The 27,678-nt window shown below is 47.9% G+C and overlaps 1 protein-coding gene across 1 annotated transcript; it reads right to left on the bottom strand.

The window, feature by feature from the left end:
* Positions 1–1,211: 1,211 nt before the first annotated feature.
* On the bottom strand, positions 1,212–27,441 carry TRIB2 (tribbles pseudokinase 2). Its single transcript, XM_003927205.4, has 3 exons — positions 25,798–27,441; positions 20,815–21,107; positions 1,212–3,678 (listed from the first exon to the last, which is right to left on the bottom strand). The coding sequence occupies exons 1-3, from the start codon at positions 26,065–26,067 to the stop codon at positions 3,210–3,212; spliced, it is 1,032 nt and encodes a 343-aa protein (XP_003927254.1). The 5' UTR covers positions 26,068–27,441; the 3' UTR covers positions 1,212–3,209.
* Positions 27,442–27,678: the final 237 nt, after the last annotated feature.

The raw sequence follows: 27,678 nt of genomic DNA, 5'->3' as shown, positions 1-27,678 counted from the left end.
GCCCTCCTCCTGCAGGACAAATTATACATCCATAAACAGTAATTTACTGAATACCTTCGCATGCCAGCCATGGGGTTAGGTGCCTGCCGCTGAGCCAGGTGCTAAAGACACAGAGGGAATGTCACTGAAAAATAAGCACTTTGTGAATTTAGAAGACTGGTCCAATTGGCTAGGAAGCCTCTGCTTCGGCCACATCCTCTTGTACACCACAGACTCCAGTCTTTGCAAGATCTTTCATGAACTCCATCCAGGCCTTGGCATTCACAGTGTTAACTTGGACAAGTCTCTAAATACTTGTCACACCATCTTCTCTGCATACAGTGCCACTGCTGTTTCTCTTATTATCTAAATTATTTTCTTTCTGGACTCTGCTTCAGGAGCTACTCCTTCCAGGACACTTCCTAGCAGACCTGGACAGGAGTTGCCCATTGGATGGGCTTCCATCGATTCTGGGTGTGTGTACCCAAACACCTGATTCTACTTACTGCATTTGTCCGTTTCCATGTCTCTTCCCAGCACACACTGAAATAACAAAGGTGCTCAGCAAACATTTCAGGAGGGAATTGAGCTTCTCTGGGCCATAGTTACTTCTGTTAAGTAAGGTGCTCTATAAATGGCGACTGTCTATCGAGCCCCTGCAGCCTTGACATTCTGCGGATTTCAGACTCAAGTAAGGGCTGCTGGGCAGAGGCTGCTGCTGGGAGTTCGGTGGTCCCCTAGGAGGGTTCCAATCAAGTTTGAAGCACATGGATTTTCCTGGGGAAACCATGCGCAAGCCTGGATTACTTGTGCCCTGCATAATCCTGGTTACTCCAGAGCTGTTAGTACATTCTCCCTGAGAACATCTGGACTCTTAACGTCGTAGAAAGAGTAAACAAGCTTTGGGGCTAACCAGACATGGGGTCCAGTCTTGGGCCTATCACTTACAAGCTGTTTAACATTGGACGAGGCATGCACATTTCAGGGTTTATTTCCTAATCTGTATTACGAACATAAGTCAGGTCACCTACACTGGTTGTGATGATTCATTCAGTGTGAGCTATTGCATCCAGATTGGTCGGCGTATGCCTCAATATTATGAAAGGGAGATTCCTTCTTATAAGTAGGAGCAGGGGCTCACCCTGATAGGGTGAATGGCGTGTGGTGGCCACAAAGCACACGTGGCAAAAAAAAAAAAAAAAAAAAAAATCATCATTTTATAGACTCCCACATTTTAGTTAAATACGCACAATTTTATTGATTGAAGAGATTAGGACGAAAACATTAAACCAAATACAGGACAAAGCACCAGAGGCCATAGATCCCCACCATGCATGTCACCAAGCTCTCCTCCTACAAGGTACTTAAAAAATAGGGGAGAGGGAAGAAATAAAGGTCCTTCTTGTCACAGCACCATCTTCAGAATGCAAAAAAAAAAAAAAAAAAAAAAAAAAAATTAAAAAAAAAAAAAAAAAACTTCTCTCCTTTATATCTTCCATTAGCAAAATAGAATCAAGGGCAAATCCATGGCCGCCTTGTCTTCTGGTTAAGAAGGGTGAAGCTGCCCTCCTGAGAACGTGAGGACAGTCTCCCGCTGCGCAGGCATAAAGCATCCAAGAGTCTGCACATACATGCCACACACTATAATGAAGCACAGATTCAAGTAACATTTACATACTAGAGTCCACGTGTCACCTACCCAAAAACAGGACCATTTCACAAAACATATACAGGCAGTCAAATCCAAACAAGTGAGGTACTGGGAACACAAATATTTATGCCAAAAGAGTTCTGTATCATACAGCAATAGAAAAGCCGTAATAAAAAACATTTTGCCACTCGAAATCAAATAAAGCTATCTAGAAAAGCCAAGTAAAAGGTTATTTCAGAGACAGAAATACTCAAACAAGGAAAAAAAAATTATAAATGTTAACTACAGCATGTAATATGTCATCCCAAGTCAACCCGTAATTGAAGTACTGGCTTAATACATCACAATGTGACATTTTCCTTAATAAATAGAAGAGTTCTTGAAAATACAAAGGTGCGTATTGGGATAGAGAGCTGTTTTTATTTATATCATCATAGCTTTCAGCTAATTATCCTTCCCGCTTGTCTCTACTGAGGGTTTTTGTCCAAACCAGAGGGCCTTACAAGCCAAAAGGATCATTCTTCGTAAAGAAAACTAAATAGCTGCCCTGTATTTTATACATGTAGGACAACCTGCTTTGTTTCACTAGTTTCTAATAAAACAAAGACAAATGTTTAATTGTGATCAGAAGGCTGCAAAAGCGTCAGACGCCAGGAGCTTGCTAAAATCTCAGGCCATTGCTGTCATCTTAGCTGAGAGGAACGCCCGTCACACAAACCCTCATCGTTCAAAAGCAAAACATGAAAAAGGAGTCGGATTTCTCTTTTCCTTTCTTCTTCCCTTTTCTCTCCCCCCTTTAGACTAAGATAGCAGTAATGCATCTGGACGTTCGACTTCTCATAGCTTCCTGCCATGAAGCAACTGACACAAAACAGAATAGCTTGTTAAAGGACAGATTTTTTCCCCTTCAGGGAGCAAAGCATTAACATGTCATTTCCTGACCAGGATATTCAATAGTTTATTTAGAAGAAATGAGTTGAAGAGAGCGATTAAGAGACACAAACTAGACTTTTGTTTTCTTTTAGTGTAGCACCCAGGTTTCATGTCAGTCTGTGTGCACCGAATTTTTTTTTTTTTTTTTTTTTTTTTGTAAGTGAACCTCATTAATTACCAGCTAGGTGGTTGGCTTGTTTAAAAGAAAAAAAAAATCTTGGCCAACTGTTCCTTCCCTGAATCCTAACAAGAAGTTAAATGCTAACAGTGCGATGCCAGGATGTGTGTCTGAGGCAGAGAGTTTTGATTTTGTCAGGATCTGCAACTATTTTGGAACAAAATGAAAAGTGGGAGAGGCGGAAGTGGCCTAAGTGGCAGGGGGTGGCCTCCCAGGCGACATTAGGGACGACAAACTCCAGGGGGGACTCCCATCCATCTGACCCCAACCCCCATCCCACACCTCTTGTCCCCGTGCTACATGGTTGGTCAGCTCCTTGAAGGTTTTCCTTCTCTGAACCAAGAAACTGAAAAAAGTGTGAGTGTCTTTCTTGCTACCCAGCCAGGTGGATTTGTGTCCCCTGGAAGAACTCCTTTCCACTGCCCTCGCTCACTCCTGGTACCTGCTAAGTCTCTGGGGGACATGAATTCAGTTAAAGAAAGGGTCCAAGTTCTCTTCCATGTTGACGTCTGGCACCAGCTGGTCAGACACTTCCTTAGCACCATATCCTGAATTCAAGACGCTAAAATCTGTAGAAAACCAAGGATGGTCCAGAATTTCCTGCGAGGTCAGCCGCTCTGAGGGCTCCCGCCTCAGGATGCTTCGGATGAGGCACTTGGCCTTGGGCGACAGAGTCTCTGGAATGTTGAACTGGCCACGCCGAATCTTGCTGAAGAGGGAGCTGGGTTCAATGTCATGGAAAGGGTACCGCCCCACCAACATGGTGTACAGCATCACCCCCAGGCTCCACACGTCGGCTGCTTTGCCCGAGTAGCTGCCACTGGTGTTCAAGATCTCCGGGCTTACGTAAGCGGGACAGCCATGCTTGTCAGAGAGGGAATCGTCATCCCCCCGCAGAATGTAGGCATCTTCCAGGCTTTCCAGCTTGACCCGAGTCCTGCAAGAAAGGGGGAGAACATGAGCTCCTGAGGCGCTCGGAGACCCACCGCCACGAGCATTATAACATACCCCACTCGAGTGTTTCCAAAGACTCCTCATTCACATTCATTCATTCATGCATTCATCTGACCAGCCAAACATCACTCAGTGAGCACTTCCTAGCTGCCAGCCACTGTTCCAGGGCTGAGGACACCCACATGGGTGAAAAAGACTGACAAAGTCTTTTAATGCTGCTGAAAATCCACTGGGGAACTCAAACCCTGGGCAACTTAGCAAACCATAAATCAATTATTAACAGCCCTATGATAAGGAACAGGAGACTAAGTAACTTTCTCAAAGTCACATTTGCCTAATGATAGGACACTACAGAATCCAAACTGAGATCTAACCAACCAGGAAACCCACTGCTTTGTCTACAACTTTCGGCAGACTTCTAACTAACACGACAGAACACAGTCCCTAACTAACACGACAGAACACAGTCCACAAAGACCTTTCACATTACTCGCAATTGGCCTCACTACAGCCTTTTGTACTAGACATGCAGGATATTAATATCTCATTTTACAGATTAGAATATTGAGACTCAGAGAATTTGAGTAACGTCCTCAAACCTATTAGCTGGGAAATGGAGAAGACTTGATCCCACATCTTCCTAAGTTGACACTGCTTCTCTTTCTGCTATACCAGCTGCCTCTCTTTAAGACCAGGCAGGAAGCATGAGAAGTTCAGGCAGGAGGGGACTCTTACCATCTGTTCCTTCTGAGACTGACACCCTCATGTCAAGATGAGCTTCTTTGCCTGTCCGGGCACAGTGGCTCAAACTTGTAATCCCAGCACTCTGGGAGGCCGAGGCTGGAGGATCACCTGAGGCCAGGAGTTCAAGATCTGGCCAACATGGTGAAACCTCGCCTCTACTAAAAATACAAAAACTTGCCGGGCATGGTCGTGCACACCTGTAATCCCAGCTACTTGGGAGGCCGAGCCAGAATTGCCTGAATCTGGGAGGCAGAGGTTGCAGCGAGCTGAGATCGCACTATTGCCTTCCAGCCTGGTGACAGAGTAAGACTCTGTCTTAAACAAACAAACAAAAAAACCCATCTTCTTTCCCAGATTTCCTGCTGCCTCTGTCTTTTAGCCTGCCCTTCACACTCCCAGAGCCTGGTCCTTGACCAGGTTCTAACATCTGACTAAGGTCACCCACATCTTCTGCCTGTGCTACACATTTGTGATTCCAATTTCCCACGTGTCTGTGTGTGAAGGGTGTGTGTGAACAGAAGCATGAGCCCAAGACCTTTCTCCAGCTATGCATCCTACCCCCAGACTTCCCCTGCCATTTAAGGTCCATTGTGGATGCGGACGGGAAAGTAGGGTTCTCCATGGTATGCTCAAGAAAAGAGGTAAAGAAATCCTACATTAAACTCCCTGGAACCCAGCACGTATCCCTACACAGTAAGACCTGATGTCATCGTTGTGTATGAAATAAAGTGCTCAGGAAATACTACTGGAAATGAGTTGAATTCTTACCATTAGCTATACCTAATCTACTGTGAGGGCTGGGACGTACAGCGACTTGGCCAAGGCTATGGCTGAAAGTCACAGAGACAAGCTCCTAGACCAGCCTCGTCTCCTTAGCCCCAGGGGTGGGCCTCCTAAGAATTCCTGTTTTTCTACCCTAATGCTCTTTGAGTGGGAAGTCAGGAATTGCTACCTTCCAGTGCTTGAAACTGAAATCTTCCTCCGACTCTCCTGACTAGGGCGCTGCCTCGCAGAACTGTACGTATTTCTTGGGTCTCCTAAACTCAGTTGATCTATCCCATCATCACACCCGTGGAGGCTTGCAGAGAAGGTGAGCAGGGACGGAGAGGAGTTGGAGTTAGGATTAACACAATATCTACAAGGGCTGTCTCACTCACATCTCCTATTTCCTTCATCTCAAAAGTGCACACAGAACTGCATGTGCAAGCATCTGCCCTGTTTGCCCCGAAGTGGAAAAAAAAAAAAAAAAAAAAAGCTCACGTAAGCAGAGAATAAGAAAGAGCTTGGAAAAACCATGTTGGGTCATAAGTCAGAGTTTGTGACTCAAGTCCACCTCCTGTTCTTTCTCTTCCTCTGTATGCCTGAAGGTCTTAGCCTTTCAGCATGATCACCACAGCCACCAAGAGTCACAGAAGCGGGGCAAGGTTGAAATTAACCAAAAGACTGCTGCTGGGAGCTCTCTAGCAAAAGGTTTGGTGAAAACCTGGGTTGATTCTAAGACAGCATATTTGGATTACAGGAGTTCAAACCTCAAGGAGTGACTACTTCCTGCATTAATTTCCACCAACAAACAAACAATAGCCATGCTCACGGGAACAGGCACTGGGCTAAGAGCTAGGAAGGCAATTTCCAAGTTAGGCTCCATTTCTCGCCTGCTGTGTGGCTATGGCTGAGTCACTCAATCTCTCTGTTTTTCAGCCCTAACCGGAAGCACTGGACAAGGAAGTCTTTTTTTTTTTTTTTTTTTTTTTTTTCAAAAAAGAAATTTATGTGGTAAAATAGACACAACATACAATGTACCATCTTAACCCATTTTTAAGTATACTTCCTTGGCATTAAGTACATTTACACCGTCGTGCAAACACCTGGACAAGGCAATCTTAAAGTCTCTGCTAGTTTTAGCATTCTGGGATTCTGTAATACCCATCTCTCCTTTTTTTATGTGCTCACCCACATTCTGTTATTATCTATACAATACGTACTTTTCTGTGCCTATAGGTAATGTTCTACCAAAACAGGAAGAATCTACATGTGCTCATCTGGAATGGAGCTGATTACAAACAAATCTCTTTCGTCCTTTTGCTTTTTCTAATCTAAGGTGGCAGGTGGAACTGGCCCACAAGACTTGCTAGCTGTCGAGAGGGGATGGAGTTGAAAAAGTGAAACCCAAGGGGTAGAGGAAGGTGGAGGTCTCAAACCACAGGCAGGGTGAGCCCTCTCCACAGCTTCCTCTACCCCATTCTCACCCAGTGCAAGCCAGACTCCTCACCCCCAGTTTTAGCAGCAGAATAGCTATGCAAAGAATTACAACTGTGGAAATAATAGAAGAAAAGCAAGCTCTCTGTGTGACGAGGGAAGGTCCAGTGGAACAAGTGTGAATCTTGGAATCAGAGGGTCCCGGTTTTGCCCAGGTTCCTCTGCCCCAAACCTCCAGTGGCGACTCAGTTCATCCAGGTAGAGAGGCCGAGGGCTTGGTCACGGCTGCAGGGTGACCATCCAGGGACTCTCAACCATCTCTTGGGTCAGACTCCCTCTCTCTTCATCCCAGCCTGTTTGCTGTTCCTCACATGCCTGCTTGGCCCCAGTCCTTCTGAGGCCTTCGCCACAATGCGCCCCCTGGCCCCACGGATTGTGCTTCACCGACTGTGTGACAGCTCACTTTTGTCTCATCTCTGATCGAATGAAATTTATTAACCTTCATCCTGTCCATCGTATATTATGAAGCATGTCTCCTCCTTTTCCCACCAAGGGAGAGAGATATTGTACATTGACATTTCATGATTTACTGTATGTCATTATGGTGACCATTTCAGGACGATCACCTTCCTTCCTACCTCCAAGAGCGCATGGGCATGTGGCTGATGTCACTTTGCATCAAGAGAACAACACTTGTTTGCTGCTGCACCTTGAGCACCTAGACAAATACCTGGCACAGAGCAGATACGCAGTCCAACAATGATAGGGACAGTCCTGCTGTTGACCCAGAGGGAGCTTCAGTGCACTCACTGAGAAAGGAACAAGGGCCAATACTCTGCCTACCTTGCCAGGGTTTAGTGGCAGTCAAGTGAGAGAGAGTATGGGCTTTGTAAATGACATCATTGAGGCATCTCCCATGGTGATGGGGGTGGGCATATCAGACATCTTTTAGTAAGAGTGGGAGGCAGGTATGATTTCAGGGACTTGAACTTCTCCTGGCTCAGCCTTTGCAGGGTGCAGAGCTCACCACCTCAACTTTTTATGCCAGGCCAAATCTCAGGCCCTTTTCCACTCCTATCTCCTTCCAGGTCACAATTTTAGATTCTGACTTTCTCCTTCACCGCCTCCTGCCTCCAGGGGTTCCCACGTTCAAAGCATCCTAACCCCTCTTTCCGGAAGCCTCAGAAAATGGTTAAGGCCTCACTCTGCCCACTGACACTGTCCCTCCCCTGACCTGGAGTTCAGCTTTCTCCTTTCCTACCTCAGATGAGCGCAACAGAATCTATCCCGACACTTGATGAATTTGAGAATAAAATTAAAAGACTATTCCGCATGCTGCCAAATACCAGCTGCGCCTACCTGATCTATCCAACACTTCATGCTCTAATCCTTCAGAGGCTGAAATTTCAGTGGGGAGGGCCCAAGTCTGTTTGTCACATTTACTTCAGCACATGCTGCAGACAGACAACCACAGAAACCAGCCCACGTCAGAGAGCAAAGCAGTGTCCTGAGGCACAGAGACCTGGGTTCAAGTTCAGGCCTTGAAAATGAAAATGTACCAAATGTCAGATGTCACCTCTGTACCTAATACGTGCAAAGCACTTACCCATATAGACTCTTCAAAGTTTAGAGGATCCATTGCCAAGGCAGGTACTATGACTCCTTTGGACAATGAGCCTAATGCTCAGAGTCTGAGCAGGCTCCTATGGCTGGCAAGGTGAGGCAGTGGCTGGGTGCTCACCTTTCTCAGGTCTGACCGCATCTACACAAGCAGCTAGTGGAGGAAACTGCAACAGCGCTGCTCAGTTCAGTAGGTTCCATCAGGGCAGGCAGCACATGTGTTTCCCGAGTATCGGGGGAGAGCCAGTCCTTGGGGCAGGAGCCTGCTCTTTCTCTAGGGGAGAATCTGCATCCTAGGCAGGAGAGGGACAAAAGCAAAGAGTAGCCCAGAGAAAGGATGGGGAGGAGATGCAGCCTTGCTGGCCTCCGCAGGTCATTCTTCTGACCTTGCTTCCTTCTCAGAACACTGTGAACTTGTTTACATCACTCCTAGGCAAGGGTCGAGGCAACTTAGGGTCGAGGCAACTGGTCTGGATTACGTCTTTAAACAAGGACCTTTCAAAATGCATGCCACGTGGGAGGAATAGAGGGAAGTCCGACCGGTGGGGGTGAGTTGCAGCTCTGGTCACTGCGGACTTGCTGTGTAACTGCAGGGGAAGGTCTTAGGGCCTTGGCTCCCTCCTCTGAGAAACAGGGCTGCCACTCGAGAGTCTCAAGACTATGTATGGGGAGGCCCTGGCGGGGCTCTCACTCATGTCAGAAATGGGAGCAGAAATGAATGAACAGTCTTGCAAGGGCTCACGTCTTCTCACAGTCTGGGGATTATGAATTTTCCAGGCAAAGGAGTCGATTTCCATAAAAACCAACAGACACATCTATGGACCTAGTAATTCAAATGTCCCACTAGTCATGCAGGCATTGAAAAGACATTTCCCGAGCATTTACTCTGCTTGAGTTCCCCAACTGGGCCCCGGGGAAGCAGACACGACAAGGAACACCCACCTTCTCAGTATTTGGAGAATGAACTGTAATAACGCAAGTACGGTATGTACCGAGAGCCTAGCCTGGTACAGTTGCAAAGAAATGGTGGCAACAATGATTACTGATCTTACTATGAAGATGAACCTTCGCCTGCACTCTAAACCCAAAAGCCCAGCGGAGAAGACAGGTGAGGAGGCAGGAAATGCGAGCCCCGGGCATACGGTGGTGGATGTGAATTCTCATTCCTTCCTGGGTCTTTTGCACTTGTTCCTCCCCCGGGCTGGAATGCTTTTCCCAGCTCTGTGCCCAGCCCAGTCCCCTCACTTCATTCAGTCCTGGCTAAGGTCATCAGGATATGCTTCCTGGAAGTGGTGGTTCCAGAGATAGTCCGAGAAAAATAAACACTACCCAAAGTGACCAGGGGTAGGGGGTTGGCAATTTTTGTGACTAAAACGCTGTCAGTGACCGTGGTTATCTCCAGTAACTTCTCGGGGAAAGAGACATCTCCCAGCCAGCCACCAGCCTACGGCAGGATTGGTTTGGCCAGAGAAGCTGGATCCCTGCAGACCTTTTGCAGACTGTGCCTGGCACAGGAAGAGAACAGCCTGCTTTGCTCTCAACCTGCTGAATGAACAAGGCTTACACGTGGGCAGCCTGTGTACTCAATGACAGCCCAACCCAGTGCCAGGCCTTGTGTCACCGGATCCCGGTGCCAGGTGAGGAAGCCAAATCCAGCAGGGTGCGGTTCCTCTCCCAGCATCTGTGGAGCAGCACAGATCAGCCCTGAAAGCCCCGATTCTCCCCTGCGCCCCACCCCCACCCCCTCCCAGCACAGGCTCCAGAGCTCCCTTGGACCACTAATTTGAAATACCAGTGTGGCCCCTGGTTCTTTCAGCCTCAGTTTCCCTTCTGTAAAATAAGAACAAATAGCTACAGGGCCTGGAAAGGGCTCGTCTAGCTTCAGAATTCCAGATTTTAAAGTTTCCTTTAATTCTTAAGCTATAGTGATTACAATACACCATACAATATCCTAATAAAAACGATAGTAACAACAATAGAAACGATGTGTGAAGCATCTACAAGATGCTGAGATTATTATAGCCTGCATCCTTATTTCTCATAATAAAGTGAAAGACAAGTATGATATATGCATGCTTCCTAATAAATAAGTAAGTGGAGGCACAGGGAATTAAATGCCCGAGGCCATACACAGAGACACTGAAGAAGCTGAGCTCTGAATTGACGTCTGGACTCTTAACACCATTACCCTTTCCAAAATACATTCCGGCACTAAAATCACTGATTTACCTAGGATCAAAGAAAGAAAAACTCTTTTGGGGATAGGGACAGAGTTTCACTCTTGTTGCCCAGGATGAAGTACAATGACACAATCTCTACTCAACACAACCTCTGTCTTCCTGGTTCAAGTGATTCTCCTGCCTCAGCCTCCCGAGTATCTGGGATTACAGGCATGTACCACCACACCTGGCTAATTCTGTATTTTTAGTAGAGATGGGGTTTCTCCATGTTGGTCAGGCTGGTGAACTCCCTACCTCAGGTAATCCGCCCGCCTCAGCCTCCCAAATTGCTGGGATTACTTACAGGTGTGAGACACCGTGCCTGGCTAGAAAGAAAAACTTTTAAAGGGAGACCCTGAGATGATGGAGACTAATCTGGTGTGGTTTATTCAACTCTGGATCTGGTACAAAACCATCCCACATGTAGCTAATTGCTATAGCTCATGAGGTAGATATAGGTGATCAGATCTGCCCATTTATTGGATGAAGAAACTGGGGTAACAGAACGCGGATGTGACTTGTCCAAGGCCACCTCGCAAGTGGCAGAGCTGGGATTCAAATCCTGGTTTTTAACTCCAAGTTTAGTGCTCCGTCCACAAGATCAAAAATCTTCCCCACAAGCAAATCATGCTGTGCTTTTAAATCTTTAAAAAGCACCCTGGGCTCCTGGCAGGAAGAGGTCAGGACAGGGTGCGTCAGGGTGGGGCTGAGCTGGGAGTTCAGCCAAAGTGGGCCTTGCAGGGATGGGAAGTCCGGTGGCCTAAGGTCAGTGAAATCCAGAGAAGTCACTGAAGGCCGTCTGGTCAGGCGATCCAGATAGGCTTAAAGATCAAGTGAAAAGGTCAGCTGCTGCTAGGTTTGACCTTGTCCTGATTGTCACTGAAAAAGGATTCTTGGCAGTCAGGCCAGTTGCAAAAGCCAGGGTCCCACCAGGGGCGACTGCTACCAAGGGTCTGGGAAGGACCACCTCGCACCATGGGCACCATCATGCCAACATGGCAGCCGCACTGGAACTTCACAGGTCACTAAACGATGCCAAATCAACTGTCAGTCATTTAATGCTGGTTCATGCATGCACAGATTTCTCCAGCAGTCACCTCTGAGAGCCACTTCCGCACTAGGTCTTGTAGAGTCAGTAAATCACCCCAACTCCTACCTCAAGTGGCCCACAAATCAGCAGGGAGAGCCACAGGTAAGCCACAGGGAAGCAACTCAGGGCATCACGGTGGAGGGACGTGTTAGAGGGAAGATATGCCTCTCGTTACCTTACACCGCCATGCGATCTGGGAGGTAGGTGTGCCTACATCGATTGGATGCAGGAGACTCAGGCAGCTCAGACAGGTGAAGGAACCTGCTTGGAAATTGCACCATGGGGATGAGAAACCCAATCTGACTCAAACACTCGGGTGTTTTCTGCAGTGCCATCTGCCCAGCCACGACAGAACCCCATCCCTGTCTGCACGGGGGGCACATTCCTGCCCCTGATTCCCCATCCATGGTGCCTGGACAAACAGGGGAGTCATTGTACCCAAATGCCTTCCCATGCCCCCATGCAGACACCACACTCGAGCACAGCCTGCAGGCCACATGGGCTTCACAGAGGAAGTCCATTTCATCACCATAGGAACAGAAGGGGAGACCCAAGAAACAGGATTCCATGCTGCCAGGAATTCCTCATAGATACTCCATTCTCTCTCTGCATTGAGACATTTAGCCATGGCTCCTGAAGAATCCCTCCTCCCCCAAATCAATGGATTGGCCTCTGCAAAGCTTCCGCAGGTTCAGTGCTGGCCAGGGGCACCCAGTGATGGGGTGGCTGCCCTGCCTGTCGGCTTAGGAGTGCTTGAGGGTCCAGAACTTTCCAGTCTTTTCCAGGTGGGAGGTGGGAGCTTACAGAGCTCAGGAAGGCCTGTGAGTGCATCTCTGCACCCACTCACAGGGTCAGATGGGGACACACTTGACAGGGAGACCCACAAAGGCTCATGGAGACGTGCACTTAGGCACACAATGAATAAGGTCGAGTTGGAAAACCTGGGTCCTGCTCTTGGCTGTGCCACTCACACATTTGGGACCTTGAGTAAGCACATTCTCCTCTTCATTTTTTGTAAAAATAAACAGTTCGGGTTTAGACCCCTACTTATTGCCCCCACTTTCTCAATCCCACTGCCACAGTCTCAGTGTAAGCCACTTCTTCCTGGAACTCCGGCCCGGCTGCTACTAACCAATCTATCCTTTACATAGGCTTCCAGAATCACAAACATGTCCCTGCCCCTGCCCTCCAGAAAGACCTTTCAATGGTTCCTTCTAAGCTTCAGGCTAAGTTGAAGGTTAGCGGTATGTCTTTCAGGCCCTGGACCTCAGTTTTCCCATCAGCCTCATCTCTGTCCTGGCCCAGGGGACCCTCCAGCAGCACAGGCCTCCCTACACGTGGCTCTTTGTGCCTCTGGACTTGACTCATGCCTTCCGGGACCTCCCCTTCTCTACTACAGCACTCAAGCCAACCTCACGCAGGAGCTGATCACCTCCCGGAGGTGACCATTCCCCACGTGGTACTCCACTGTTGGAATTGTTAAATAATGCTTACAGCTAAATAACTGTTGAATAATGACTACGTCCATTAGGCAAGGACTCTCTTGTACTGATTCCTGTGCCACCAACACCTATCACTGTAGGGCAGAGTACGTGCTTCATAAATGTTTGCAAGATAGAATGGCCCCCACATCTCAGACCCCCCTAGATCCAACATTCTATCTGGAGTGCAGGGCATCTAGGCAAGACCCTGATTAAGCAGTGCAATGTCTAGAGTCGAAAGAAATTTCAAATAAACTGGACTCTGTTCCATGATTTAGAGAAACTCCCAAGAGTACTGAGTAAAAAACACATTGAAAATGAGTTTCCATCCACTGCCTTCCACCTTCAGTATTGCTATGGATTTTTCCTATAATATTCATGCCATGGGGACATAAGGGGCTGTTTGTATATCCATGGCATCCATGGTCACAGATTCCTAAGTACTTATGATATTAAGCCCAGTGCTAGGCATAAGAAACAGAAAGAGAAGTGAAGCCCATTGTATGTTCCAGGGGGTACAAAAAACTAACCCCATAGACTGGAACAACAGGACATAGGACTGCCCATGGGGCTGGCTCATTGGTGGCCCAGTCCGTGACTACTCAAGAAAACTGAATCCTGAGCTGAGTTTCAACCCTGGCTAGTCAGGTCCTCCTGGTGCACACCGGTTGCCTAACTGCATGAGAAAATTCCTTCTCAGGGTTGGGCAGAAGAGACAGTATTTTACCTGTTGTCTGCTTCCTGAGGACAACCTAGTATTTGAGAGCACAGGCTCTGGAGCCAGGGGGCCTGCGTACCAACCCCAGGTCTGCCATGGTTGGCCATTAGACTCTGAGGCTCAATTTTTTTTATCTGTAAAATGGTGAATATAAGAGTATCTTGCTTATTGGGTTTAAATTGATGGATTTAAATATGGTAGCTAATTAGAATTAAATTTGTGAATTACATGTTATGGGTGAAACACATGGTGGGCCCTAGAAATGTAGGTCTCATGAGAACAAGATTTCTGTCTCATTGGGCTCTGTAGTAGTCCCAACACCAAGAATAGTGCCTGGCACATAATAGGTGCTCAATAAACATTTGTTGAATTAATAACTGAATCTATAGATTATTGGGTTATGAGGCTCAAAGACACCACAGGATGCACAATAGCAATAACGACATCTATGTATTCAATTACCTACAGTGCACCAGGCACTGTGCTGGGCAATTATCAATACATTGCTGCTTCTCGTGATTTCAGAGAAGGCAGGCCAAGACAGGGCTAAATGAAGTAATAAAAAAATCTCACCACTGTGCCTCTGCCTGGTTTGCTTGGGGACCCACACTAGCCCATCAACTAGTTACTAAACACAAGTGGTAAGCAGCCCAGCAAGAAATCCTGCTGAAGAATCCTACTATTTAGTCTACTTATGAACATGGAACTTGGAGGAAGCTCTCCCCTCTCTAACTGTGATTAGAAAAGCCCTTCATGAATAAAATTACAGCCTGCCATAGACACTGAAAACAATGTCTTAAATAAATGTCACTTGTGCATAAATCATTAAATTAAAACGGGAATGATGGGTAAATCTCTCACTTGATGGGAAAGTTTGAAAATAGCTCTTTTTGAATGGGTATCTCCATGAGGGATGTATAAGTTTTCAGGGCTCCCACTCACTCCAGGCAATGACCTAGATGCCAATGCTCTACTTACCCTGCCTCTCTCTTTCTGTCATTAGAATTCAATCTGAGCTGCTCCCATTCAAAAAAAGAGACATTTCTTCAACAAATAGCAAAGCCCAACCTGTTCCAGGAGCAGTGAACATGAGACAGCCTATGTCCCCAGAAAGCTCCCAGCAGGGGCCAAGGGCAGTCTGCAGATACATGGACCACCAAAATACAGAGATGAACTATGATGAGGCAAGGGCGTGCTATGGGAAAGAGAGCACTGATCCACCCTGGGGAACAGGCAGTTCACCCGCCTTCCCCAAGGGTTGACAATATCTTGAGTACATGAAGAGGTTCCTCATAAATAAGGGAATTCCAGGAGCTCCATTTAGCTTCAAAGCAAAAACGTAAGGTATTTTCCCAAACTACAAAGCGCCTCTGACTTGAAAAAAATGTACACAGCTTTTAACGAAAGAAAAGCTGAGCCTGGTCTCCAGCACTCGGATACCTGCCCTCTGTACTCTGTTAGATATTGAGACCTCAATGGAGGCGGGAGCAACTTGAAGATCTAAAGGAAGAGCCAGTAAAGATACTAAGAGCTGAGAAAGAGAGCCTTGACCTTGGTTGGTAGGGGAGGGAGAAAGGCCTCCACCTCACAGGGAGGCACAGGTCTGTGAATCTGGGCAGGTGGCGCTTACTATACTGAAAGCCCCCAGGGCCGCTGAGTTCCTGCAAAGAGTCGCGGCTTTCACCCTGCAGAAGCAGGTACTGACTGGCTTCCACAAAGCAGAGGAAATGAAACCTGTCACGTCGAGAGATAAAGATCTTCTACCCAAAGAAGAACCATGTAAAGAGGCATGTTTCTTAGTTCACATGGGGTACTTCTGTGCAAGAAAATGTCAACCCTGAACTGAGAGTGGAGGCAGAGAGTGGCAGGGGGGAGGCAGGAAGCCTTGAACCTAGAGAGAAATCCAATGGGCACAGGCAAATAGGGAGTGCTGTGGGAACAAGGCCCTACCCACCTTCCTTGGGCAGCACAAGGGTGCCCCTGCTCAAAGGGTTCTTCACATCCTGAGTGAACCAGGGAACTCGGCCTGTGACCACAAAGCGACATTGAGTGCAGAGGAGGCTTCAGTCAGCAGGAGCTCCGGTCCGCTGATGGCTAACTGTGTGCCAGGCATTGGGCTCACTTGTGTTAATAGATTTAATTCCAGGAGGGAAGTCTTGTGATTTCCACTTTGCAGATGAGGCAGTCTGGGCACAAAGCTTAGGTAACTTCTCAAGCTCCTTTCCTGATAAGTGCAAGAGCAGGGACTGGAATCCAGACAGCAGCTCTGACTCTACATAGAAGTAACAGAACTTCTCCCAAGCTCAGGCCTTCCCGTGAATTAAAATGGAATTGGAGGGGCTTGAAACATGGGCTTCTAAGAATAGACTGATCGAGCAGATCATCCCAATGCCACAGTGTGGTGGTGGGAGGAGGAGGGCACAGGGCACGTACTTTGGGGATTTGGGTACCGCCTTCTGTCAGATTCAGAGCCCCAGCCTGCAGAGGCTCTACAGGCTGGGGCTCTGAATCCACACACAGACCATCTGAGATGTCACTGCAGGAATTGTGGCTGCACCGGGTGCATCCAGGTGAGCTCAGCTGGGGCTGGGGATTAACTTCCTCGAAATGCCTCTGGGCCCTGAGGTTCTCCTTTTCAGCAGCATAAACAAAAACAACGGAGGCTGTGCCCTGCAGAAACATCCCTGGGAATGAAGCAGCAGCATTCCAAGGCCTACAACCCCGAAGCTCGTCCAGGCACAGTGGGGTGTGATCCTCCACTCCCTACCTGTGCCTGCAGCCGCCTACTTCAGAACACATATGGTCAATGTGGCCTTGCTGAGTCTCAGGTTCCAGACCAGATGCACTTGACCTTTGGCCCCAATTTAACAATTATAATTAAACCAAACAGAGAGGAGGATGTGGCCTAAATCTGAGCCCCTGTATCACAGGGATGCCACTCTTTACAGAATAGGCTCCCCAAGAGAGCGACTTCATTCTTGTGAACCTGCTGAGTCATGGGAACTGCTCTCCCATAATGGTACATTTCACCAGTGACTCTAGGAAAAGCTGTCCCTTAAAGAGTCCATGCCCTGCTCCATGACTCACAGAATCATCTCATTTAATCCTCACAACTGCCCGACAGGAATGCTATTATTATTTCTGTTTGGAGGAAACCATAGCATAGAAACCAATGACTTATCCAAGGTCAGGCAGCTAACAAGAGCCAGACGTTAAACCTAAAATCCAAAGTCAAATGGAAGCAGAAGACTCTGAGCTGCTGCCATTTAAACCCAGAAGCACAAGGTACACTGGCATCAGGTCCAAACATAACACTAGGCATCATCTGTGTCTGCCTGCCAAGCTACCAGTGGGGGATGGGACTTTCAAGGCACTGGCAGTTCCATTAAGCGTGTTTCCACAGATGGCCATGGGTGGCGCACAATCGAAACTTTGGGCAGGAGGAGTCACAGGCAGGTTTTGTCTCGCACCTCAGCCAATGTCACGTGTAAAACCTGTACTACTGATCACTTTCCAGATCACCAGAGTACGAGAAGCACATCACTGAGAGGGAGAAGACGGATACGCCAAATGGAATGATCAGAAGGTGAATAAAGAAGCACTTCCCAAATTTGCTTCTGTGCTTTTTCCTCGTGGGACCAATACCCAAAAGGCTAGAAAACAGACATTGACTCCATGGTGTAGCTTTCCAAAAGCCTTTAAAATTTAACACATGGCTTCCTTACACTTTCGATGTTGCTGAGAGAGAAGGAAGCCTTAGCTCCACTTAAAGTGATGCAATTAGGATGGGCCAGCAGCAAACATAGAGCCAAGGGGGTCCTGGACCCCTGGCGCTTGGCCACACACTCTTCCCGCAGGACGTGCTGGCGATGTGCTCCACGTGGGCCACCAGGCAGGCCAAATAAGAGAGAATTTGCCATGAAACTCAGTGCTGCCAGGAGGCAGAGGGGGAGAGCTACGTTGTAAGACAAAAGGCAGAAGTTTCGCATTCTGGAATCAAGAGGTTAAAATAAAAAACAATCAGAAGAAAAAGGTGAGCAGGCATGATTCCCCTCTCCCAAAAAGTTAATAGTTGGGCTTTTCAAAAAACAAAAAGGCTCCTACTGAGGAGAACATTCAGAATGTCCTTGAAAACAGAAGCGACCTACTCAGAGCTGCCCAGACAGACACTTGTCACGGTCCTGAAAGGCAAGCCCACTGGGACCTCACGGGGCTTGAGCTGGAGGAAGAGCTCTAGAGGAAATAACAGGAGTTCTAGGCTCGCTGCACCCTCAGACTGGCTGTGCTAATTTGAGTAAGCAAGGTGACCCTGCCATGGGGCCCAGGAACCTCACTGATCAGATGCAAGAGTTATCACTTTCTCCAAGGGCAGAAGCCTTTCTTACAGGGCAGAAGCCTCAAGGCTGCACATAGGGCAACAGGGCTGCACGGCCAAAGGGGCTACCACACATGCCAGCATGCCACAGGGATTATGTAGCCTAGCTCCCGAAAGTCCCCTGCATCTTCTTTTTACCTTGGAAAATACTCTTCAAAGTGAAAAAGGGTTTTGCTTTTGTGTGTTTACTCCAGGGGATTGTTTTGGTTTCACATTCGCAGTGGATACGCCTTTCTGGTTCTCTCTGGACAGCGTCATGCTCTTTCACAAAAGTCAAACATAACTTCCGGATGGAATGTCAGAGACACACACTCCTAGGCTGGAAGCTTCTTCCCTGGGTCCTGGGACATCCAGGATTTTGACTGTGCCACGACACATCATAAAGGAGAAGCAAAGGCTGGGAGTAAATGCCCTGCCGCAGCCCAGGTGAGGCCTGATGGTTCATCCCTGGCTCCTAGATAGCTGTGTGCACTGGGGTGTGCTCTCACCTCTGGAGTTCTGCCTCCTGTGACAAAACAAGAGAGTGCCACACAGACTCTGCAACCTCCAGGTTTTCCTATATTCGATGACTTGGGGACCTCCCCCTCCCCTGCTCTACTCATTTGCACAAATTTGTATTCACTATGGGGGTCCTATTCCTGAATAGGTCGTTTCTTCTACTCTTTGGTGCCCGAGAGTTCCTCCCTATGGAAACACAATCAAAGACAACACTTAAAAACACCTATCCCTGGCCGGGCGCAGTGGCTCACGCCTGTAATCCCAGCAGGCCGAGGTGGGTAGATCACTTGAGATCAACAGTCTGAGACCATCCTGGCCAACATGGTGAAACGCTGTCTCTACTAAAAATACAAAAAAACAAAAAAATTAAGCCTGGTGTGGTGGTGCGCACCTGTATTCCCAGCTACTCGGGAGGCTGAAGCAGGAGAATCGCTTAAACCAGGAAGGCAGGTTGCAGTGAGCTAAGATTGCGCCACTGCGCTCCAGCCTGGGGAATAAGTGCAAGACTTCGTCTCAAAACAAAATAAAACACAGATTCCTGCGAGAGAGGTTATTTGCTGTCACCATGCCCTCTGGCAGATACATGACTTTCTTTAGAGCTGACTGGCTAGTGAATGCGGCCTTACTTCTGTTCTTTCCTGTCTGTAACTTTGGGACTTCATCACACTGCACTTCAGAGCACTCATCTATACAACAGACATGATGATACTTCTCCAATAGGGAGAGATAATTCCATTAAACTTCAACCTTACGGTAAGAGGTCAACAAATACTACCTCTTACTTTTGTAGGTGCAGTTATGAAATCTTCAAGAAAGGTGGAACACAGAAGGGTAAAGAGGATACTTTCGTCAGTATCCTGTTGGTGGTCAACATATATTCATCTTCCAAATGAGAATACTCAAAGAAGCACACAAGCCCATGTTATAAACTGAAAAGACCTTAGAGCCAATATAACATACAGGAGGAAACAGAAGGATGAGAAAGATGAGGCTGGTGGAGGGAGGGTGGAGAGAGATGAAGGACCAGACCAAGATCACACAGGGTACCAAAGGCAAACCAGGGTAAGCGTCTCCAGGCTCCACCGGCAGAGGCGTCTGAGCTGAAGAGGAAAGGTAAGTGAGGCTCCACACTGCAGATCTTCCAACAGCTGCCCCTTCTCCGTTTGTTAATAAAGGTAAAGGCGTCCACAAGCAAAGATCAGGATATGAGCTGGTCTCCATGTTATGTGGAGCCTCCTGAAAGATTCTGGAACTACGGGTGAGCAATGAACGTAGAGGTGGTGCTTCCGTCCCTCTAAAACTCATATTCTTTAAAAGAAAAAAAGTGCTTGAAGGAGTTCTTGTATTCAAAATTTGCTGGGAGAGAAAGCAGGGCCCCAGCAGGGTCTGCTAAACGGAAGGTAATGAGTTAATGGCATAACCTAGGTGCCTGCATGCTGTCCAGCTGTCTCTTCAAATAACCAAGACCTCGGCAGCGCCATGCATTTGCAGCAGCAGTTTCCTCACCTGGAACGTGGTCTTCCCCACATTGCCTGTAATATGGTCATCTTTCGAGTCTTGGCTCCAAAATCACCCCTTCTATAAAACCTTCCTTGATTCTCCAAGTCCTAGGCAGAACTGACATATCCCCACCACCCCAGTTCTCATCCCATCCAGCACAAACCTCTATTCTGAGCTTGTAACATTTCCTTTATAGGTTGTTGGCTATCTCATTCATCTAGATGTTAATAGTACTGAGAATTGTGACTAATATATAATATAAGCTTAGGTAACAGCTACTGACTGAGTGCATGAATGAATGAATTATAAATGACTGAACCTAGGTGCTGGGTGTTCTGCGGGTAGAATTTTCGAAGCCCTGTCTTTACTGACATTGAACATGACGCCAAGGTTTGTAGCCACCTTTGGAATTCATGACACCTAATCATATGTATTCATCGGGTCACAGAAGAGCCCGGCCCCTGCCCCTTGAGCACTGGATGACACCTTTAGAAGAGCGGCTATTTGTTTTCCAAGAACACTTGAAAACTGCAATATTCACTTCCTTTTGCCCTCTTAAGATTTATTCCCCTCACCTGGACCAGACAGTTAAAAAAAAATGTCCATGTAAGACTTTTCTAGCAAGCTGTTGTTAGGAGCAGTCACAGTACCCAGGTCTGGATAGGGATTGGGACTTACCTTTCTTCGTCCTTAAAGATGAATTTCCGCAGCTTGAGGTCCCGCAGCACCAGCCCCCCGTCGTGGCAGTGGGCGACTGCCGAGGCAATCTGGTAGAATAGTCTGGCTGCCTCCTCCTCTCTCAGCTTCTTGCAGGTGCGGACGAAGGAATGCATGTCCCCATAGCTTCGCTCAAAGAACACATAGGCTTTGGTCTCACCCAGGAGAATTTCAGTGATTTGGTTGATGTTACTGTGAGCAGACAGGCAGAAGCATGGTGCCAGGGATTCCTGGTAGCAGCTGATATCGAACACCTACGACAGGATTACCAGTAGGACCAGAGTTAGAGGTGTCTCGTGTACAACCAAAACACAGAATTCTGCACCTCCCATGGGCATGGGCTTTTGAGATGACAGAAGATAAGCTGAACTTGGACCCAGACCATATTGGCCCTGCCTCCTACTAGCTGTGTGGTGCTGAACAAGTCACTTGACATCTCTGAGCCTCCAGATCTTTATGTATAACCTGGGTAACTGCTACTTGACTCACAGTGTGAGGAGGATTATATGAGAAGATGAAGGTGATAGTGCTTTGTAAATTGTAATACAGTACCCAAATAATAAGTTTTATGATTTTTCTCTGTAGCCCAATTGTGTGTTTATAGAACTAAGGCGAAATTGGAGAGAAAGTGACCTCAAATGACTTCAACAACACTGTACTTCAAAAAGAAAAAGAAAGAAAAAAAGCACAGAAACAGGCATTATATAGCACGTGAGCAATTAAGAGATTAAATAGCTAGATGATGCCTAATGTTCTCTAATTCAATACTTTCATTTTACAGATATGGAAACTGAGGCTCAGAGAATGAGCCAAAACTTGAACCCCCAGTGGCAGAGGCAGGAATACAATGCAATCCTTCTTAATAAGGAAACAGACTCGCTTCTTCCTCCGTTCCCTCCACAGATATCTAACTCAATGAACCAGTTATGCAATGATTTTCTATGAATCAAAATTAGCCTGTGAAATGCCAACTCACTGTGGGGTTGCTTAAAAAGAAAAGGCACCACCAATACCTTTTGAAACAGACCTAACAGAAATTAACACTACAGAGAATTTTTTGAGGTTATTAAAAAAAAAGCGCTTTCATTCATTTCAAGACCTCCACTAAATCAGGAATACAAGTCCCTGGGTTTGGAATGTGTTTTTTCTATCTGCCTGGGATGTGGGTAAGATGAATCTATTCAGTGTGTGCGTGAACCAGGGGCATGCGTGGGTGAGCTTCGCTGGAAAGCATCTAAGGCAGGAACGCCCTAACAATACACTGCATGCTATCAGTTCACAATCATTGAGCTGCCTAAATCGCTTTTTCACCAGTTAGAGCATAGTTTCTTTGATCATCATTTTGCAGTGTGGTGAGAAAAATGCTGGCCTGGAAATCGGCAACCTTGAGGCACTAATCCTGGCCCTGCCACCAATAATCTGGATGAGATGGATAAAGAGCTTAGGGTTACAGGACCTCCCTCCTCTTCACGAAATGAAGATGTTGATTTAGAAAAGTGTTAACCTTTTTTGGGTTTCTGATGTCACATAACATCTGATAAAAGCTCTGCTCCCTCTTAGCTGACGATGCCCATTCTCAAATGCATGCACAATTCTGGATTCAGTTTAAGGGGATTCACAGGCTTTCTGAAGCCCATCCAAGGCCACAGACTGCTATTTAAGAATCCATGAGTTCAGTTGCTCTAAGCTTCAAAAAATTGAAACAAAATCTGTGAGTCAAACAGGGATGTAAAACCTCAAGAGAGTTGGTGCTAACCCGGCCAAGGAAGCAGAGTTAACAGTAATGTTGTGAATGAACCATAATGAGGCATCTCAGAAAAGCGGCACAGCTGCTGCCACTATAACCCAGAATTTAAGAAAGAATACTGCAACATCTCCAGAGACCACAAATCACACACTGATACTGTCAAATGATGACCTAAGAGCAGTGACCTCAGAGGCCTGTTCAATTAGGAATCTGAAATGCTTGAATCAACTTTAACATCCCACTGCAGGCTACAGAAACCTAGGGAAGCCTCAAAAATATCAAGGAATAATAAGCTTTGCAGTGGCCAACGTAAACACTGCATTATATAACGAAGATGATGTGCTCTGAAATACCATGTCACAGCTTCTGCTGCCAGTGCTCACAGAGTTCTGATTATATATAATCTACTTCCTGTTTCTAGGTGCATTTACAAAACATAAAAGGTGACTTTTACTCAGTACTTTTAGTCTATTATTCTGCTCCACTGCTGAAAACCTGAATGGAGACATTTTTTTTTTTTTTTTTTAACTAACATATTTGTGGTAGCTTCAAATGTAGCCATACCTTTCGTAGAAGAGATCAAATTCCAAGATGGTGGACAGAATATGAAAAATAAAATGAGTGCTTCTGTTTTCCCACATGGGAAGAAGCCAAACTTTTATTTGTAGCTATCAGAGGTATTTAGGGGCTTGGACTGATATTTAAACCATCATCTTCAAGTGCAAAATCAAGCCACAAACCTGGATGGCAGCTTCTTTACCTGTTTAATTTGGAGCCTGGGTTATGTAATGTTACAGTTCAGATAAGGCAGTAAGATGAGGCCATCATTAATAACATTTGCAAAAAAAAAAAAAAAAGAAAGTACCCATTCTGCCAAGACAGTCACTATGTCAATCTGCACAGTAGCTATGAGTATTTCCATGAAAACACACAGTTAAAGGCTCCTTAAAGCTCCTTCATTCATTTGTCTAGCAAAAGTAGGCACATGGAGACAATAAGCAGCCTTGAAATGACTCTGGAATGTCTATTCCTCCAAATAGCATCCTATGGAATTCTCTCCGCAGTCCTCTATAATAAATAGCATCTTTACATTTGATCTGTTTTTGCAAAGAATGTTTTCATTGGTCAACACACAGCTAGTAAACATGAACCTTCTATTCTAAGACATCATAAGGAACTGGATACAATGTGTAGATTTCACTGAGCCCTAAAGTAAGCTAAGAGACCACAGCATACATATGTGTCAGGACAGTTCATGGAAGCAGCCTTACAAAACTCACTTGGAGTTTCTTAGGATATATACAAGTAGGCTTGCATAAGAAGTCACCCACATCATCTTTGGTAAAAAGTCAGGAAAACAGAAGCTGCTGTGTCTTAAAGGGATGACCTCTGTCAAGCAGAACAATGATACTGCACTTAAATCCACTTGCAGCCACACTGTAACTGGTGAAGGGCTGATTCAATCTTTGCAATAATTAAACCAGCAGATTACATCCAATTTTAGGCCAGAGCGCAAGTCTGCAGATGACACTGTAAGGTCAGCCCAAAGTAAAATATTTCTTGCAAAATCTAGAGAAAGAAAGAGCAGAGGCCAGAATCACCTCTGATTTTAAACAAAGAAGTAACCGCCAGATGCCCCTGCAGAATTTGGCTACAGAGTCCCTATACTTAAAAGCATTTGCAGCCTTTGAAACATATTAAAATGCTGTACTGAAGTTGAGCAAAAGGAACGAAAATATTCACTGCTGGGTGATTGTGCATATTTCATACAAGAGTGGCAGTTCTGTGGAATTCATTCATTTCAAAGGATGACTATCGTATTGTGCAATCTTGCAGGACTTCTGAGAATTCAATCCAGCTACTGAATTTTGGTTAACTGGGCACCGTGGCTCTGGGTCTCAATAACTTAAGAGAAGATGCAAAATGCCAAATGCAGAGTACAAGCAAAGGGCAACATTTAAAGAGTCTCCGATTTCCCCCTAAGGTCTGAACTGAACAATCCCAAAACTGTCTGGAGAGCTCCACTAAACCCAAATTTTGCAATGAAATACTCCAGCCCACTATGAATTAAGGCAAGTCCACAAAGTAGACCGTGGTGAATGGCAAAAGTGTGATATGTTATTTGTAGCACAACCGTGGCCAGTGCCCATTTCAAAGGCAGAATGGATCCCCCACTCTCCCCTTCCCCCCCCCACACACCCCGCAAAACAACAGTGAGCAAATCTAAAATTAAGTGACAATGAATTCTTGATCTAGGTCCAATAGTAGAATGCTCTATTGTAATTATTTTCTTTCTTGCAACTATTTCCCCCATATTCACTTGCCTGGGGCCCGGTGGGTACACACAAAGATACACAGACATACATGTACATTAAACCAGTCACTGTTCGGGTTAAAGACAAAAAGAAACCGAAGTGTCCATCTCGGTGTTAGCACTGAGGAGCCCTAGCGCTGCAAACAGGAGCCCCTTAACCTTACAGGCAAAGGTGTGTGTTCAGCGGGGATCCGAAGAGGGGGATGAGCAGGCAGCGAAGTCTAGAGATGAGAAGAGAGACCAAGACCAGAGAGAAAGACCCAAAGCTTTCACTATTCACCAGAAAGTGCGCCGGCTTTGATTTCCACCCCAACCCTCCATTCAAGGCTCCAGGCTGAAGAAAGGTCTTTGTAAACTCCTTCCCTGCGCTGGGCCCCTGGGATCAGCAGGAGGGGGCACCTTTGTGTGTCTGTTTTAAAGGGCACCTTCGGAACAAAGGTTTAACACCTGCCCGCTGCTAAGAACAATGGCTGCGAAAGAAACGAAGTCATCACTCCTAAAATTACCGGGGGATTCCCTAATCCTTGTTGGAAGGGGAGGGTGCTAGACACGGGAAGAAATCCCCGCGGGCAGCGAGACTCGGCCTCGCGCAGAGTGCTCCTGGAGCCTCCAGAGCACGCGTGTCAGTGGTCCCCGCGCAGTCCCGCCGCCCTCTCCTCCGCGGGCTCTCCCCGAAACGCCCCCGCTGCAGCCCGCCCCATTGTCTGAAACGGTCTAAAAACTTCGCAACTTACGGAATCCGAGCAAATAAATAAGTAAACCCATTTAACATGGCCACGGTAATTAATCCCACGAATCTCCCTCTCCCAGACTCCAGGGCCTGACGCCCTCCCGCCCCCTCCGGCCCCTTCCAAAGACAAAAAGCAACCCCCTGGCCCTTTACCTTGCACACCAGCTCCTCTCCGCTGTGCAGATGCACCGCACGAAAAACGTGGTCTCCCTCCAGAGGTTCCAACAATAAGTATTTCCCGATGCAAGAAACGCAATGCGACAAGTTCGGAGTCTCGGGCGGGCTCGGGGAGCCGAGGTTCGGGCTGAAACTCTGGCTGGGCTCAGCGGACCTTATAGACGACAACTCTTCGAAATCCTGGGTTTTGTTCCGCGATCTCCCATATCTCGCTATTGTGATGGGGGTAGACCTGTGTATGTTCATGAGTGTGAGGATCGCACACGACAAACAACAAAAAAAAAACCCCGCTGGAGAGATGAGTCGCCGGCGAGTGCGGCTGCAGGCGCCTCGCTGCCACTGGTTTTAAAAGGGATCGAGAGGGGAGGGGGTAGGAGAGGGGCTGCGCGGAGAAGAGTTAGAAGCACCCAACTGGGCGCCGCCGCGGGACACCTCGTCTGCTCCGAGCCCGGCTCCCGGGGGTCCAGGGTGGGCAAGCAACTCGGGTCCTTTTGTTAACCCAAAGCAGCCGGGGAGGTGCAGAATCGCCGCACTTTTAGTTTCTCTGTGTGTGTGTCCCCAGCGTGGGTCTGGATGAGTAACCGGGATGCGAAGGTGCGGAGCTGCAGCGCTCGGGCTCCCGACGCGACCCCCAGGCCGGCTTCCGAATCGCAGACGGGGCGGAGGAGCCCGCGGGAGTTTGTGCAGTCTTCGGGGCGCGCACGGCGGCGGCTCAGTCCCAACGCGTTGGAAACCAAACAAAAAGAGAAAGGAAACAAGCACGGGTCTGCCGGCTGGCGACGCACGGCAGCCAGAATCCGCGCTGCACCCCCTTTTTTGGTGGAAAGGGTGGGGGGCGTGGAACGGGGGGTGCGGGAGAGGGCAGTTACCTACGTTTTAACTGTAGATGGCGTCTGAGGCTTTTCCAAGATTCCAAGCTCTCCAAAAATTAAACAAACAAACAGAAAAAAGAAAAATAGCTAGGGAGCATTTAACTTGGAGCGGTCAGCGCTGCCAACAAAAGATGCCAAAAGCCGGGCGCAGAGTTGCGGTGCGGGCTGGGCGCAGGTAGCGACCGCGACAAAGCCCCGGGCTCGGCCCGCCGCGCGGAGGTCAGCACCGGCTCCTGCAGCGGCCGCTCGCTCGCGCCCGGGGTCTTCCTCCGAGCGCAGCCAGACGTGCAGGCGAGAACGAGGACAGATCGGCGGTCTCCGCGGTCGCCAGCACGAGCTCGCGGGGTCCTGCGGGAGCTGCAAGGGAGGCTGCGTCCCCGGCGCTTCCAACTCGCGGCAATCCGCTGCTCCTCTCCGCTGGAGAACTGGATCTCGTCTGGAAGAATTCGCAACTACTCCGTCTTTTTCTACCCCGAGCCCAAATTTGCCCGGCGGGGTTTGTTTTGGAGAAAATTGACGGCTCGTCTCCTCCTTCTTTGATTTCTTGCTCGTCGCCCCAGAGAAAAGAGAGGACCGTGTATTTAAAAATTAAAGGGGACGGCCGACGGTGCTCGAGGCCAATCCCCGCGCTCAGCACGCCCGCATCCCCCGGCGAGGCGGTATTAATAGTTACTTACGTGGCCGGGGATCTCGGAGCGAGCGGGGCCGTGTGTGCGCGTGTGCGCGCGCGCGCCTCGCTCGCGCCCGGTCTCCCCATTCAATGTCACCGACACATTTCCACGGAGCCTCCGCCCCCCCCGCCGCCCCCGCGACTGGCTCGGCCCGGAGCCGGCCCCGCCCCGCCCCCGCCCGGGCCCCCCTCATTGCGCCGGCCGCCCATCAATCAGCCCCGCCGCCGCCAGTCCTCGGGCGGCTCCCCGCGCCGCTGCCATTGCAGCTCCGGGCCGGGGGCGCCAGCACCGGCCTCGCAGCCCCGCGACTCGGC

The sequence above is a fragment of the Saimiri boliviensis genome, chromosome 1 (assembly GCF_048565385.1).
Source record: "Saimiri boliviensis isolate mSaiBol1 chromosome 1, mSaiBol1.pri, whole genome shotgun sequence".
NCBI lineage: Eukaryota > Metazoa > Chordata > Mammalia > Primates > Cebidae > Saimiri > Saimiri boliviensis.
The sequence above is the reverse complement of the archived record's forward strand: the minus strand, read 5'-3'. Positions and strand labels throughout refer to the sequence as shown.

Coding starts and splice junctions, on each gene's coding strand:
- TRIB2 (XM_003927205.4), bottom strand. CDS start 26,067: ATGAACATACACAGGTCTACCCCCATCACAATAGCGAGATATGGGAGA. Junction 21,108..25,797: donor GAGAGGAGCTGGTGTGCAAG/GTAAAGGGCCAG, acceptor ATCCTGTCGTAG/GTGTTCGATATCAGCTGCTA. Junction 3,679..20,814: donor ATCTTTAAGGACGAAGAAAG/GTAAGTCCCAAT, acceptor CCTTTCTTGCAG/GACTCGGGTCAAGCTGGAAA.